Source organism: Pholcus phalangioides, unplaced genomic scaffold (genome assembly GCF_987345545.1).
Source record: "Pholcus phalangioides strain wild (caught in Gottingen) unplaced genomic scaffold, Ppha-v1.0 ptg000015l_1, whole genome shotgun sequence".
NCBI classification, from domain to species: Eukaryota; Metazoa; Arthropoda; class Arachnida; order Araneae; family Pholcidae; genus Pholcus; species Pholcus phalangioides.
The window spans coordinates 36910357-36928253 of NW_028301608.1; the positions used below are offsets into that span (position 1 = coordinate 36910357).

The window sequence follows — 17897 nt, forward strand, 5'->3', positions numbered from 1 at the left end:
TGATTTTCGTCCTACAATGCATGGTCATAACGCAAGCGGTGAACCGCCATACGGTACTGTCGTGATCTGGCACATGTCTCGCCGAAAAACTAGAGCATTCACGTCCGCAACACCATGCATGAAACTAATTTTCCTGAAATCAGCCATCCTTTCTACATTCCACTGTAGCATCGACGATAACTCTACAAAATTGCGTTCGACACAACACTGTATCATTCTGAACAAATTTCACCTGCTGAACACGATTATCCCCATGAAAATTTTTTATTGGCTCTTGTTCTTTGAGATATCTCTATGTTACTCATTACAATATTGATATAACACATGCTTAATTGTTTTCTACTGGTGGACCGATGAGATTAAGCGAACATTTTCAAGGACCGTCATAAACGGCTCCGGAACCTAGGGCTGAGGATATTTGAGTCTTCCCTCAATAAATTTTGTAAGGGGGAACTGTGAGTCCCCTCCCCCTCAAATAATTCATGAATATGCAATGCAACGCACTATTCCGCCTCCTGCGTTCCAGCTCGAATCCTTTTTTTCCGGGACGAATGGCGGTTTTCAGCCTCCTCCATGTTTTCTTCATGTAAGCGCCTCTGTAAACAGAAGTAATTTGCAACCAGCGAAAAAAAAACGATAGGAGAAAAAATTTCATAACCTTCTAACTGAATAATATTTTGCCTTGCGAGAAACATAGTTGAGCTGAAACCCGCGCTGCCACCTATCAAATAAAGGGAAAAAAATATTTGTTTCAAATAAAATTGGTGGTTGTTTTCAAACTGGTGTGCTGCACGAAAATGAACAATATGTGTTACACACACGATATAATGTATTTTTATTTCCATGCAAAACATTGGTATACATTTTACGCGTCATAATACCGGTTACTAAGTTTTATGTATCAATTTTTGCCAAGTAGCAAAAAAAAAAAAAAAAAAACAAACAATTTGCTGGACTTGCTGCCACCTAATAAATAAAAACAAACTAATTGTTGCAATTCTTGAAGTAAAATTATTGGTTTTAAACCAGTTGCGGCAGAAAAATTAACAATATATGGTATGGTACCATATACAGGGCACCCATAATTAAAAGACCCTATTTTACCGTAGCCTACAGGCGAAACCAGTCATCAGAAAATTGTGAAATTTTGTGGAGGACTTCATGAAGTGATGGGAATTTGTTTAAGGGGGGAAAAATTAGTTTCACATGTCGCCACCAGAGGGCGTTTTATTAATAAATGACACATTTAGACAATCGTTTACAATTTTTGATTCTGCAGCAAAACATGTTCCACATGATGGCCATCATTTTCAGATACCATGTGAAATCGCAAGATATGTTCCACAACTGATCAAAGTGTGCGGAAAAATTTTCAGCACGTGGCGTGAAATGCTGCCTTTAAAATCAGGTAAAGTTCTTGGATTGTCACGAATTACAAGACGTTTCAAATGCCCCCAAAGCCAAAAATCGCATGGATAAAGTCCGGGATCGAGGAGGCCATAGATTAGGGAAGTGTTGGCTGATGTTACGTTCTTCTGTAAAATGTGTGTTAAGAACATTCTTAACACACAAACTGCAATGTGTGGAGGAGCTCCACGAGCTCCAAATGCATTTTCCCCCCAAACACAAATTTCCATCACACTTCATGGAGTCCTCCACAAAATTTCACTTTTCTGATTGACTGGTTTCACCTGTACGCCACTTTAAAACAGGGTCATGAACGCCCTGTATTTATTATTATATATAATATTCTGTGTTGTCATAAAAATTAAATGCGTGTTCGGCACACTAAATTACCCGAGAAATGACTGTTTATGATTTGTTGTGAGTGTTCAGTGGCAAAAACAGTACCTTGTGTATTCAATGTCAGCGCCGTCTAGTGGTTCACCGCTTTGCGTTACGACTATCAATTGCATGACGAAAATTGCATGTTTAGGTGTGCTTTATCTCTCAACGTTTTGCCCATGAGTTCTCTGAATCACCCTGTATTTACTTTCTGAACTTATTCAGCTGGACTAATGAATATAGATAATTCTCACCTGCCATGAGGATGAGTATATCCTTTCCTGAGGTTAATTTGAGCATCAAATTCATGTATAAAAATTGATTTTGGAACGGCTTATGACAGGCGACCTGTTCGTGAGCAAGGATTATGTTTGATTTAAGATTGAGCAAAGGAGAAACAAGATAGTTCTTGTGTGTGTGTGTGCTGCTCAAAAAAGGTTGCTGACGTTATGATATTTACAATAACTTTTAGAGTTAAAACTTTTAGAGCAAATAAAATACAAATGAATAAAATGATGTAATAAATTTTATTCTCTAATAATCTACAAAAAATGACTTTACCAAAAAAAAGGTGTGTGGCAGGAAGAAAATGAGCAAGAGGAAAAAAATGAGAACCTGCAAATACACAACTTACTTTACATAGACATATAACTACTACATCAAAAATTCTACCAAAATAAACTCATAACTTCATTACACAATAATAAAAAACATATATGCAATAATAACCATATAGGATAATAACATGAGCAATTTCATGAGGAGATCCTTTCAAAAAGAATGAAAATTCTTCAATTTATTTTAAAATTGCAGTAAAATATGCCAAAATATCAGTGAGAAGAAATTCAGTTGTAATAATTTTACTGTAGTTAAAGTGAAAATTTGGAGAAATGTCTAAATATATAAGTTTACACAGTCAACAGTCATAAAAATGTGAAGAAATTTAGTGAATGATATTTGGAAAAATATTCACCTAAATATCAATGATTTAAGTTCTTAATTTTTTTTTACTTTTCACATGCTAAAATGACTAAGAATGAAAAGTTAGAGGTAGTCACAAAAGGTGTCAAAAACCACGAATTTTCATCATTGTCGATGTCTTGGCAAATTTCCCCCCCATATACTGAATTAAAAAGTAAATTCCTTTCAAAAAATTACAGAGAAAGCCACAGTTTTCAACACAATTAGCACACAATTATTTTTATTAGGGCTGCATAAAAATTAAAATTTTTGTCTCCCTCCCCAATTACAAATTCGTACAAGTAAAAACTATCACAGTTAAATTTTCCTCTCCCTCTTTTCTGACATTTCTCCATATTTTACATTGAATTTAAAAACAACTGCCAAATTTTCATTCTTTCAGACACTCTTCATGGAATACCCTGTACACATATAGAAGAGAAATTACTGGACACTGATATCGAATTAGAAAATTCTCAGCTCAAAAGAGGATATACACATATAACTTACATGAAGACAATTATTCTAAAGCACCATAATGTTTCAGAAAAGCATATCAAATAATAAGCTCGGCAAATACAATAAGGTCAAAATAATAATTTCATGATACAACCACATATACAAAAAAAAAAAAAAAAAATTATAGCTTCATGATTAATCTGACTATGAGGAGGAAAGGGCATTGCTTTACTAAACAAACAAGAAAATACATTTAAAAAAATTTATCGGAAAACGAACTGAGATTAAAAAGCAATAACCATAAATCGTATAGATGCAGAATACAAGTATGTATTTGTCAAAAATCCACACACTAATTTTCTAATATTTTCATACATAAAGAATATATATATATGTAATATCATTTGATTTAAAAAACTAGAATGAAACACTTATTCTGCATAGAAAATTGTGCGGTAAAGGTATGAGTTCAATGACAGGCACTTCAAAAGGAAAATTATTTGCATTATATGCACCTAGAAGGCACCTTTTGATTCATATTGATCAGTAATTAACATGTTCCATAGCATAGAAAATTTCTAGCAACTTGAATATTTTAGCATTTTTTTAAAATTAATAAGGGCTGTATCTACAACATTAATTAAGAGCCAGTTTTTGTGACTAAAAAGGAAAAACTGGTCTATTCAAATCATTATAAATTCGACAATCAGAAAATCTTTGTCGAAGCAATTTAGTACAAATTTCATTTGCATGAAAAAAATGCTACAGTCTACGACTATTAGATTTAAAAATTTTAAATCAAGTTAATAACTAAAATAAGATATTGAGATCGAAGTCGCCACTAATAATTACAGCAGCCATATTTAACTGATAAGCTACTTGATGGATTTTTCGGTCATCCTCCTCAAACCTGGAGGAAACTCTCAATTTTGTTTTACACTTATTTTCAACTATGAAACTGCACAAAATTAGTCTGCCAACAGATGAGTATGAATAAGTTACTACTAAATCTTTACAACATCTAGAACTAATTTTGATGTCTCTGTGAGCATTTCATTCAACTAGGTGGTACTGTCTAGTGTTTCCCAAATGTGACACAGGAGGTTATAAGAGATGCAAGATAATATGCAAGCCCTTGCTTTTTTTGCCTACCTATATATACTGTATTTACATTGTCACCAAACGCATCCAAAAATTATGTTTTGTCTTTTATGGGACCACCTTCTAGGTGCAACTGCAAATATATATTAAATTCATGTTTTCTGACATTTTTATCGCGAGGGTTTTCAAAAACAAATGGCCCCATGATCAACCGAAATAAGAGCTGCAATCATTTAATTGATTAAATGAGTGAAATTCAAATTTAGAGTATTCTTCTTGATATTTTTTAAGAATGTAGGAGTATTGATATTTGATTTAAGTCTACAATTTGAAAAAGTCAAACAAGATTTAAGTTTAATAGCAAAAAAATTTACATGTTGCAGGAAAAATACTCTTCAAATTTTTTTGAATTAGCAATGAATTAAATGATGATCTATTTCAAAGATATGCATGAGAAAATATTGAGCTGCCATCTACAGCTACGTCAAAAAAAAGATAACTTCGATGAACACTAATATGTACGTATATGAAATATAGCATAAATTCAATCACAGTTTTTTTTTATGTGACCTCAGAGAAAAAAAAATATATCAGCACCACAAACAACATTTTACATGTAAAAAAAACAGAGAAGGAACAACAAATAAAGAAATTATCTATCAAATTTCGAGCTCTTGTTTTCGAGCATGAGGACGACCAATTTCATGAACCCATCTCTCTGGGTCAAAATCAACGCTATTGTTACGGAAAAGTGGTTCTTGAGTTTTATACCATTCTTCAATACTGAAAGATGAGAAGAAAAATGAAATTTCTCTTCTTGCCGAATCCTCAGAATCTGAAAAACGAAAATAGACAACAATCACAAATATTCACACATGCAATTTATGTTCTGAAATGAATTAGCAAATCAATTTTAATAAAGTGATTCTATGAATGCATATTTTATACATAAAATCAAAAAATATATTTTAATGTGTGCTCAAAATTAATAAAAAAATAAAAACAATAAATGACACTCATTGGAATCGCAGATAATGCTATGATTCAGGTATTGTTAACACTTTTGGAAAGCATGAATCAGACATATATCATAATATGAGAATAAATTCATTTATATTTATCAGGATTTCATGTTGCCAATTTTTTTATATTTTTTTTTTGTGAATTTCGAAGCTAAGGTTGAACCAGATTCATTTTTTCTATAAGTTATCAACCTGCAGACTATGCAAGAGGCCAGGAGACCTGTACCAATCCTTCATTGTTTACAAACATTTTTGTACTCTGTTCACAATGCACTAATCAGGCCATAGTAACCACTGAGATTCATGTACGTGGGTTGGTGATTTTGCAATAGCTGAAAATTCCTAATGTGTCAGCAAATGACAGATAAAAAGAGGAAGTTCAGTTCTTGGCAAGTGTCTAAAAATTCACCAGATTCACAGTTCCTCACAGCTTAAAGACTCACTGAAAAGATTTATAGTATGATACACACACGCATACACACATATTATTAAAGCATTGTAATCCACATTGAACAGCCCTATTCCTACTCTTCGGGATAGCTGAATTTAAAAAAAAGGCAAAAAAAAAAAAGACATGATCTTAGCTTGAAGGAAAAAAAAAAAATACAGTGTAGAACAGCATGATAAATTACTGAAAATAAATCAATAGAATGCAAGTGGCATAACATTTTGTGGGTTTGTTTTGATACAGTTAACAATTGTTTATTGACATCAAAAACCTTAAGGCTCAATGTGATCACATTGAGTGCACTAGGGTTTAAGCTACGGTTGCATTTTTCGCCAAATGCGAAAGAAAATCGTAGAATGTGAAAAAAGTAGCAACCACTTTTGCAAAAATGCATACAGGAAATATGCAACGAGTAGATGTCCAACCATCAATCATTACATTAGCATTGCAGCATTTTGCTAAAGCTTCCCGCCCCCAATTTTCACTTTTTTGCGAAAGGAATTTTTTATCCAGCTTAAACCCTGAAGTGCACTGTACCCTCAAATAATGTGAATTAATTTTTTGTCAAAGAACTTTTTTCTTCTCAAATTCTTTTCTACCTTTTTGATAATTTTGCATGCTAGGGGTAGGAAAATGTGAGTGCCTCGTGGTGAGAATTCTTTGATCATTTGATCATTTTTGTCGCACCACGGTCATTTTCTGCACACGAGGGCTAATTAGACCGGGACCTACAATTTATTGCCGATTCCGAACGGCAGGCTTGTTTCTTATACTCATCGAGAGGTTGGTATGCTAACCCCTCGATGGGGGCCCCCTACGGTAGCAATTTTTTACTGCGGTCAAGTCACCGTTTTTGTTGTACCCCTGTGTCAGGAAAGTTTTCTGACAAGGACGAACCGGGTATCGAACTCGCGACACCTCTAAACATCCTTTGGCACTTGAGGCGAGTATCTTATCGACCTGGGCTACCGCGCCCTGAGAATTCTTTACATCTGATATTCTTATTAAGAGCTCTTCTAATTATTTCAATGTAAGAAACTTCATCAGAAAAAAAGAAAAGTAAGAACTGAAGTGAATAGCATATCCCTGTATGATGAAAAAGTGGATGTTATGGTAAGAGATAGGCAATGTTTGAAATGAATTTAAAAAGTTGCTGGTGATTAGTAAAATTACTCAGACTTTGTAACATATACACCATCAACTTAATGAAAGAATAGTAATTACCGGAACCATGAGTAGCATTTCTCGTATCTGTCAGCCCAAATTGTGCTCGAATTGATTGAGGAGCTTCGTATTGAGCTCTGCAACATAAAAACAATGCAACACAATCAAATATTTACATCTTTAAATATAAATTTATATTGCGCTCACCTTATCTTATGCAATTTAAAATATTTATTTATTAGCAGGAATCTTAATATGTAACAGTCTACTGCATGAAGATGGGAGTGCAATTTATTAACAGATATCTACAAGCAATAAGTACTGGCTCTATTATATAATCAATGATTTTAACTAACACACAAGTATTCGACTAGTAAATTTCAGGAAAAGCTAAATAATGTTCATTTCCTCTAGTTTACACCATATCTTTAGACATTGCATGCAGGAAACTGGCATCTCATTCCCACTTCCCTCTGATTGAAATGTATCTGATGTTGCAGATGCAGATGCACTGACGAAAGTGGCAACTATCCTTTGTTTTATATTTGATTTCTTTTGCATCATTGAGACATTTCTAAAGTTTCATTAGCTTTACACAGACATACCAAGTTAGACAACCTCTGTATACAAGTACAGTAAAACCTGTCCATGTTTGACACGTGTAGTTACATTAAAATCTGTCCAAGACATGGAAGTACAGTAATAAATATATTCTGTGCTGTGAGATCATATGACCAGTTCTATTCAAAACTGCCTAATATGTAGGGAGGTGTCCAATTTGATAGGTTTTACTGTACAACAGTGGTTTTCAAACTTTTGTCATATGTACCGCCCTTACCCTAGTTAATGTTATCTGCATTTCCCCAGAATAATCTAACAAAAAACCACTTCACAGTACAAAATATTGTGGTATGCTCTGTGGTACACATCAAAATGAAAGTGCCAAACAGTCACACATCAATATCTCCAGCTCCATATGATGCCCCCGACAGAGAATTAGAAGCCATGATGTACACTTTCAGAACCACACAACTGTGATATAAAAATATATATGTGAAGTGTCAGAGATACTTAAACCTATGTGCTGTTTGTTGGGAGGGGAAAAAAAGATAAGAAAGAACAATACAAAGGGAGTGGGGTTGTTCTCGACTTGTTCAACCTTGATAGGTTTGCAACTTAAATCAAGTCAGAATTGATACATAAAAAGGGCCAAAATGCTTTAACCACAACTCAAAATCTGAGGTATTCTGAATATTAATAAAATTGACTAGACATAACTAAGTTTTGATAACATTTCAAAATGTATTACATCCCAAATATCATGCAATAAGACCACACCTTGGATTTTTGTTAAAACTGAGTTATGTCTAAGTTAATGATATGAATGTTCAGATCATCTGAGATTTTTAGATGCGGTCTTGTTACATTACAAGCGTGATCATGAAGTGCTAATGTTATTGTACAGGGGAAAAAATTAATGAAATTTAATATTCTGAGACATGCATGAGCAGTATTTCAAATGAAAAACTGAGTAAAAATAGCCTTGAATTTGCTTAAAGCAAACCATCTATCTATGCAAACACACATACCTCTCACCTTTTTTATCATCCAAGATGTATAGTTACAGAATTACAGTAAAAGACTGATATAACAAGTATGGCTTATAATAAGAATCAAACTATAATTAGTGATTTGCAAGTGATTGATAAATAGCTAATGTTACAGACTCAAAAAATATTTGGTTGCAGCGAGTTGAAAATTAAAAAGAATTCACTATAATTTCAAAAAAATTCTAAAAAAAAAAAAATTCCAATATTTTTCCTTCTCTTTCTCTTCAAGAATCAAAGAGGATGACTCTTATCATGACAGACCCTCTTCATAAAAATTGCTCTGATGTACTTCTAAAAAAGAATGGACACAAAAATGCCAAGTTTTTTCATCCAGCACACTTCCTCACTGTACAAATAGGATGTGTGGCAATTTTATTCAAGTTTTGTCTCTCAGTGACTATAATAACATGGGACAAGAAGTCAAAAGCTGTTTCCAAATTACTGAAAAAATAATGCTAAAAACTTTCTGTTAAGTGGAAAAATTTTGATGAGTCCATAAAGCCATAGCAGTGATATGCTAATTGAGAATTTCAATTGCTCAGTTGGTTGATTAAATTTGCTTTAATAATGAAACTAAGAAAAAATGTCTTAGAGAATCAACAGCTGTAAGACGAAAAATTAATTTCATGATTTGATCATTTGTTAATAGTACAGTTGATGCTCATTATAATGACCATTCCATTATAACAACTGGTATGACGAGTCTCAAATGCTAATAATATACCCTTTTTCTGATATAACGACAAAACGATAAGGTTCATTACAACGACCGTCAAATGTGGTAACAAAGAAAGGTATTAACGTAGAATGAAATGGTAAAAAAAAACGTTTTAATGCAGATAAAGCATAAAGGTCAACAATTTTATAACCTGAAAGGGCAAAAATTGGAAATTCACTTATAATGAGGTCTGTTATAATACCAACTTCCCTCATGATTGTGAACTGCCATTTTAACAGACTTTTACTGTATCAAAAATATTGACTCTAAATGAAAAATTACTTGTAGACTTTAGTCGGACCCATCAACAATCTCCAGTGCTGAATGGCATTTTCTCGTGCGAGAATATGGGCTGAAATCAATCCACTGTTAAAAGAAAAAGAGAAAAAATAAATGAGTAAAATATATTGTTCAGGGGAATTAGCCACCCTCAATGCTTATAATTTGATTTTAAACTAAAAGCAAATTCGAAGAAAAAATTGAATAATTTAGGAATATATAACTAGAAATATAGTTTTAATTCATTCTGAAAACTGTAATAACATGAGAATGAAACTCTGGATACAAATTTTGAAACGATAAATGCAAAATCATACCTTGACATAAATGTTACAAGTCGATTGAAGAAAAATTTCTCTGAAATAGGTAAAATGAAAAATATATTAAAAAAATAGACATTTTCAAACATATTTTTCACATTAATATAATGAAAATATACTGGGGCCATGATTCAACCAATAATCATTTAAATTCCCCTGGTGACGAATTGTATTTCAAATACAGTGATATCTCAGCTAACAAAACGTTTTTTGATAAAAAAGCTTGGGCCAGCAAAAAAAATGATTCTTTCTTTATAATATGCATAGGGAAGAAACATCCAGTAAACTCAAAATACAAAGAGAACAAGAAGAGAACAAAGAGAACAAGAATATCCTTCTTCAGAAGCTAAAAAAACAACAAAAAACAGCAAAAAGGCAAATAGTCCATGTAGCAGGAGTTACTTGCTGTTCAAGACAAAGAGTCAAAATGAAATGCTCTCTTCGTATTTTTGGGTTTACTGATGTCGTTTCTCTATGCATATTATCTCACTCAAAAGGTAATTTATTTCTATCTTTACACTCGGCTAACAAATGCAAATCCAGCCAATAAATGTTTGCAAGATAGCATAATATATAGTCTAAACTAATTAAATTATTTTCACTGATCATCTTTGGAACTACTTTCACTTGAGTCAGATTGAGTCACCCTTTGGTTAGGATGTCCCTTAAACCAGATGAATTTATATCATCGGCTTCCAGAACTGCCTCTTTTTTTTATTTCAGAAGCATTTGGGACATTTCATACAAAATCAATGAATATACATGTTTTTTCTAAAACAGGCCTAGACAGTCAGCCTGCACCGACACTTGGCACCAAGCTGAATTCTCTAGCCAAGCCATTCTAGGAACGTGTCTTCACAATATCTTAATGTAGGATTTTATTTATCTTTTATTTTCAGCTTGTAATGAGGCAGCAAAATGTACTGACCACATTGCATTAAAAGAGTCTCCCCACAGCCCACAAACTCAACTGCATTGTGTATTTAGGGTGCATAGTTAACACCTGGTGCAGCAAATTACTGACAAAAAATTGATCCTAGAAGCATACTTTCAATTAATAAAAGTATCCAGATAACATGTACAACTCAGATAATTTACTCATGTTGCAAGGGATTGTATAGTTATTAAAATTTAAAAAATTAACTTTTTTATAGACACTTTGTGCTCAAAAACCCAATTACGAAGTTGTTGCCCTGTATCTCTTGACACAAACACACAAAAAAAAATCCATGTTTCCAGGTGCAATATTCGCTGGAATATTTGAATTCAAAAATGAGAGAAAAGTTTGAGAAAAACAGCATAAACAGGAAAAAAAAAGTTTCCCATTAATTTACACCATTTTTCCCCAACTTTTATCGTATTTTTTAATTCAAATATTTCAGCGAACATTGCATTTGGAAACATGGAATTCCCCGCCTCAGGAAAGACAAAGCAACAACTTACCAACTGAATTTTTGAGCTCAAAGTGTTCGTACAAAACGTAATTTTTTTTATTCCAATAACTATACAAACCCTTGTAACATAAATGATGTATCTGAGGTCCACGCATTATCTATCATGTCCAGATGTTAGCTACGCGCCATGTATTAAAAATATAATAATAATATATATAAAATTAAAAAAATTAAAAAAAGAGATCTACAGTTTTCCCACTTTTAAATTCTCATTCATCCATTTTGGATCTGATATCTCAAATAAAGTTTCTATTTATTTTCTTTTATACAGTGTTTCTCGTTGTTTAATAGAATTTATCTTTAAATTTTTGGTGGCTTACAAAAAAATGAACTGAAAGACTTTCCAAAGAAACACATGGGACATTGTGCTTCTGCTAATGGAAACCTATTATACACTTAATGTGTGTGTACTGAAATTTCCACTACAGTTGGGAATCTTTGAAATTAAACTGATTCAGTAGCAGTAGTACTCATTCTATATAATATTTTAATATTCATGAATTTCAATAAAATTAATATATTTGAAAAAAAAAATCAATGGAAATGTAATATTACCGCGATGCTCATGATAGAATCTTTCAGCTTCACCCTGGCTCAATTGTGTGACTTTGGTATTGATGAAATAGAAATTGTTTTCCAGTATTATTTCCCTCAGACTCTGAAAAATTAAAGATGACACAATTTTAGAAAATAGGCTCATCAATGAAAGGAAAAATATTGAAAAATGAAACGCTGAAGAGGGAAAAATACACTGTTTTATTTATGATGCTAAGTGACAAACAGTTCAGGTGATTTTGCTCAGAGCATTTTAATCCCTTTCTCTGCAAGAAATCATCAAAAGTAGAAACACACTTTGAACTAATTTCTTGAAAATTTCACTCCGTCAGAGACAGCAAGTGGAGAAAAAATCTTATCTTTCCAACTGATAGGATTATTATTATACTAATCTCAATTTGGTGAAACATGAATACAGATATCTGCGCTCATAACAATCCATTATTGACCACTAGTACAAAACATGTTTATGCATACAAGTTAGTATTCATGAGAAACTTCAAAATATTTGCAGGAAAACTTTTTAAAACTCATCGCACAGAAAGAATGAAAGAAATACGGAGAAGGAAAATGTCTTCATGGAAGCCGTTCAAGAAAATATTCTGCTTAAAATAATTCTCACATTATAGTGAGGATGGTTTATTTCAAATTCAGCCGAACCTCATAGAACAAACACTGCTGCTACTAAACCAGGCATGCACCTTGTCCATATTCCTCTGCGGAACTTCTAACGAATTGGCACATATTGGAATGTGCGTGTAGTGAATCTTCCGTAAAGTTTGTTTCTGTGTAATGTTTGTTATATGTAAAGCTGTCATCAATTTTTCTAACTATGCATGAATTGTAATGATTGAATACCATTGTAGGTCTGCAATGACACTTTTGTGCTTCGAAATTGGGAACCACAGAAAACCATCTTCAGCTGACCATCACTGTGGCATCGGTGGGGTTCGAACCCGGGTCCTCATGATGCAAGTCCGTCACATAGAACAAACACTGCCCTTCAGTGGATAATTTTGTAAAGTTTGTTTCTGTGTAATGTTTGTTATATGTAAAGCTGTCATCAATTTTTCTAACTATGCATGAATTGTAATGATTGAATACCATTGTAGCTCTGCAATGACACTTTTGTGCTTCGAAATTGGGAACCACAGAAAACCATCTTCAGCTGACCATCACTGTGGCATCGGTGGGGTTCGAACCCGGGTCCTCATGATGCAAGTCCGTCACATAGAACAAACACTGCCCTTCAGTGGATAATTTTTGAATTTTGTTGAGACAAAATCATCTGTCCTATGTTGGTCTGTTAACAAGTGGTTGCATCCATTTTTTTAAAATACTTTCATGGGCGGAGATATGGGGGATGCCCCCTCCCCCCCAGCGTCAAAGGTGGAGTCGACTGATCTAATGTATATACGAATTGACATCATCATCATCTTGCCCCCCCCAGCAATAATGCCCCCCCCCCAGACTTCCAAGTCTATCTCCGCCTATGAATACTTTAGACCAGAGTCTACAAAATGCATTTGTCCCATTGCCTCCTTGGCTAAGTCAACTCATAGGATCCCATATTGTATATGTAACTTCTTCTGCCTCCCCCACAAACCATAGTATCACCCATTTTGAAATTAAACTGTTTTATACTCTGAATATGTTACGTGTCATACATACGCCAGAGTTACATACACTCAAAGCACATATTCCAGCATGATCCTATTCGTTAGAAATTCTCTAGAGCAGGCCCGTCATTTAGGGGGCTCGGGGGGTTAAAAATACACTAAAAATGGTATATATATACAAATATATATATATATATATATATATATATATATATATATATATGCATACATTGAGTACATGTTCTTTGTCCCCCCTGGAAAAAGTTGAAATGATAGCCCTGCTCTAGAGGAATGTGTACGACGTGCATATACCGTTGAGTAGTGGTCTGTCTATACTCTGTGCATTCAATCTACATTTTAATTTGAACTTTTATTAAAATAATGAAAAGTGCATCAAGGAATTTGGCTCTGGATCTACAAACGTGTCACGACAGTTCTGTGCATCCAGAAAAATCCTCTGAAGAATCCTCTCAGCCTTACTGCATGGGTCCCCCTAAAAATGACCCAAGGGGCTGACAAGACTTTAGTCCTGAGGTGAATCCTATTCAATTGGGGGGAGGGAGAGAATTCACCTTGGATTTCAGCCTAGGCACCCTGCTCCAGGCCTTACGACCATGACCTCAGGTACATGAGGGTCTCATGGTTATTCAATCTGGTCAGGGGGCATCAAGAATGTTTTAGATATGCAGGTGCTAGGCCCATGCTCATTGGAAGTGTTTTACACCTGTGGGTGCTCAACTTAAACTTAATACTGGAAATTTTGGTGTTTGAATTATAATTCTGAAGGTACTACAAAATACTGTGCAAGCACCCCAATTCAGACACCACTGCCTCATGGTAAAACAAATACAGTTGGTGCTCACACACCAACTCAAATGAGCTACAGTAAAAGTCTGTTATTACGAGGACAGCCTTATACAGTGAAACCTGTCCAAGACGGACACTGTACGAGATTGAAACCTGTCTTAAACAGAATCAAAATAGTCTCTTCAATGATTAGTGACTTTATTTGTACCTGTATAAAATGGAAATCTATCTAAAATGGAATATTATTTCAGTCTATTAACGTTCCATTTTGTACAGGTTTCACTGTAATGAAAATTTCGCTATTATGAGTAATTCAAAAGTGATCGTCTAAGAGTAAATGTTAAAGATACGAAATACATTCACTTTTAGCGAGTTATTTATGAAAGAAAATTGGAACACATTCGCTATAATGACAACGAAAATTCTTGAAAGCATGTTTTCCTTTGCCTTTCTTTATGAATTATACATAAAATAGAATGAAAAGAGTGACATTTTTTAAATTCCTTCACCCTATTCATAGGTATTTCTCCTCAGAGATAAGAGGATAGATAAGAGGATCACATGCTGCGTATTATCTATGTAGAAGGTGGGGAAAAAATACATTTTATCTGTAGGTGTGTTGTTTGGGCAGATGGGACGCAACCTCTAGTTATGACATTGTTCTTTAATTAGTTTGAAAAATCCTCCCCGTCTTCTTTCTTGGAATCTTCCAAAACTGGACACATGCTACTTAACTAAACACCAACTCTAGCCATATCGCTATATTGCAATTTACCGCCATTTGTGAGTTGGGTTGGAAATGAAAGCACCATCAATTGGTGGTCGCCTCAAGCTCGTTAGGAAAATATCTTATGTATGTTCTCCTCTGGGTTTGAACCTGGGACCATGACAGCAAATTTCGCAGTGGTAAACAAGCGTGTTAGCACCATGCCACTCGGGCGCGTTAAAACTGGACACACAGGGCAAACAGATGTTAATCAATCACTTTCTCTGCCTTAACTGTTTTTGGACACTTTTATTGCAATGAATATTGCAGTTGCAGAAACTGCTGCATTCCATAAAGTGCAAAATTTTGTTATACAATCATTGCATATGCAGCGGAGATGCTGGGGCATTGCCCCCAGTGTCAAAGGTGTAGTCATCTGATCTAATGCATATGTACATATATAGCCCCGTTCACATGGGAAATAGAAAAAGCGGGTTTAAAATCTGCTTCGAGAATTTCCACCAATAGCTGCTCTTCATTTCTTTCCTCACGAAGGAAGAAATTTGTCAAGCAGGTGCTATAACTCCCAATGATACCGCAATATTAACACATGTGAATGGGCCTTATATGAATTGACATCATCATTTCAAGTCTATCTCCACCTATGTGTGTATGCATAAGAGCAGTTAACTGCAGATGCAAATTTCAGCAAAATTAATTCAAAAGTTGAAAAACGCAATTTCTTGTAGTTTGTCTCCCCCCCTTATATGTTTCTACACCAAAAAAAAAAAAAAACTGAGATCCGTTTATAACGACAAGTCCGTTATAACGGCAATTTTACTTCTCTGATTATGAATTGTCGTTTTCACGGACTTTTATTGTATTTATAGACAATTAATGTAAACTCGGTTAAAACGAAAAGATGATACCTGAAGTTTCTGAGGATTCCTGCACACATCAGGCTTTATGAGGGCGAGCGTCAACTCCAGTGGGCGCAATAGCTTCATTGTTGCTCGCGTATTCAAATTTTCCGCCTTTCACGAGAGAGAGGAGATGCTGTTGTGAAGACAAGGTTGGAGGAGGAGTAGTAATGATGATAATAATAATAACTTTTTTCAAAGTGAGGAGCCCGAAATATCTTTGTCGTCGTCGAAGGAATCATGCACCCACCACATGTAGTCAGCGTGCTGGGAGTTGTTTATCAACACGTTGACCTCACCACCGTGCTGCAATTGGAAGATTGCCCTGGGGCCCCTGGAATAGTAATGATGATGATAATAATAATCGAGAAACGAATCGCGATGGTACCACAGAGCGGTCTCTGGAAGCGAATCCGAGTTGAAAATCATTTGACAAAATAAAACGCAGCGACAAACACTTATTTGGCTCTTGTTTTCGGGAGAGAAAAAATGTAAACAAAGCTATTAAATCGACCCCAAGGCTTTGTCGCCTATAATAAATAAACAGACGCTCTCTCTCTACGGAAAGAGTGGGGGGGGGGGGGAAAGACAATATGGCACTGATCCTAGATCGTAGGAAACTATGAAGAGGACGAAAAAAAAAAAAAAAAAAGTTCTTTACAGCTGCTGCCCTCTTCCGGCAGGTGACTGAAAGTCATGGAAACAACGTGTGTATTCATATATTCTCGATTTGTTTTCCTCTTTTTTTCAAATACCGATTTAACTCTGCCAAAATCAGTAGAGTTTTTAATGCGTGGGGAACCGCTCAGCAACACGTAGCAGAGGCTCTTAGGCTGGAATCTTCATCGGGAGGGGGAGGTATGAAGAAACAAAATGGTGAAAATCGTCTCGGGCTGGAAATCTACTTTTGTGAGGGCCAAGTTATATGTTTGCCCGTCACAACGTACAGGGCCGCAACTATGTAGGCGGGTCTGGTGCCTCGAGCGCTGGACCATAAGGGGCGCCGAATTCAAACTTTAACTGCTTCTTCTACATGCAAGGGGGTGCCAAAATTCCGGCTTGTTCCAGTTGACAAAGTATTTTGATACGACCCTGGCCATATGTGACCAAATACAGTCGACGCTCGTTATAACGACCGGTAGGTTGTTTTCACAGAACAACTATCATGTTTCACTTCGATATAACGACCCTCCGAATATAACGTCCGTTTGCGGCGGGACGAAGGGGGTCGTTGTATCGAGCGTCGTCGACTGTTTTATTTTTACTCATGGCCCCCATAAGGGATGGCTAAAACAGTTCTTCAGTTAGGGACAATTTATATTATTTCTTCCTCCTATAAACACACTATAGAGGTGCCAGTGATCTAGGGCCCACGAAAGATGCTAGATGTGGGGGGTTATACACTTTGATTTTTTTATTAGATTTAATATAAAAAATTAGAGCCCCAAAAAAAATCATAGGGTTGAGGCCAAAGAACTGTTTAAAACTCTTCTGCCTACTAAACATTTTCGTCATCGATTGGGGGGGGGGGGTGTTGAGGAAAGTATCTAAACATTTTTGAGGACCTCCCTTGTCCTGATGCGGATTTCATTAATTTTTGGAAAAGAGGTCAGTACTTCACAGAGACCTCTTTTGAACACAGTGCTGAAGGGAAAAAATAAACTAAGCTGCAGGTACATATGCATCCGTTTCTATACTCCATCTCCTAATTTTGCAGAAACGAAGGGAGGCTTTGCTAGAACGCAAATACAAAAAAAATAAAAATGAGGGGTAATGGAAAATGGTTCCAGTTTTGCCACTGGAAAGGGATTTATTTTTTTCCATAACACCAACCTTGCCAATAGTTTTCTTAAAGAACATGAAAAGAAAGAGGGGAAAATTTAACATTACATAATCAAAAGAAATGAAAATTTCGGCAAATGTAATGTCCAGAAATGTAAGAGCCTGACAGAGTAGCTCTAGCTGGACAC

At 34.9% G+C, this 17897-nt stretch overlaps 1 protein-coding gene across 1 annotated transcript; it reads right to left on the reverse strand.

Moving 5' to 3' along the window:
- Nucleotides 1-2293: 2293 nt before the first annotated feature.
- On the reverse strand, nt 2294-16503 carry LOC149075945 (nucleoside diphosphate kinase 6, mitochondrial-like). Its single transcript, XM_089243461.1, has 6 exons — nt 15937-16503; nt 11876-11978; nt 9864-9903; nt 9550-9633; nt 7000-7076; nt 2294-5140 (listed from the first exon to the last, which is right to left on the reverse strand). Exons 1-6 carry the CDS (start codon nt 16012-16014, stop codon nt 4965-4967), a joined length of 558 nt encoding a protein of 185 aa, XP_089099587.1. The 5' UTR covers nt 16015-16503; the 3' UTR covers nt 2294-4964.
- Nucleotides 16504-17897: the final 1394 nt, after the last annotated feature.

What these genes read in the sequence shown, in the direction of transcription:
- LOC149075945 (XM_089243461.1), bottom strand. Translation starts at nt 16,014, where the DNA reads ATGAAGCTATTGCGCCCACTGGAGTTGACGCTCGCCCTCATAAAGCCT. An exon ending in CTTGTAACATTTATGTCAAG is followed by an intron (nt 9,634 to 9,863) that starts GTATGATTTTGC and finishes TTCTTTTAACAG; the next exon opens with TGGATTGATTTCAGCCCATA. An exon ending in AAATGCTACTCATGGTTCCG is followed by an intron (nt 5,141 to 6,999) that starts GTAATTACTATT and finishes TTCGTTTTTCAG; the next exon opens with ATTCTGAGGATTCGGCAAGA.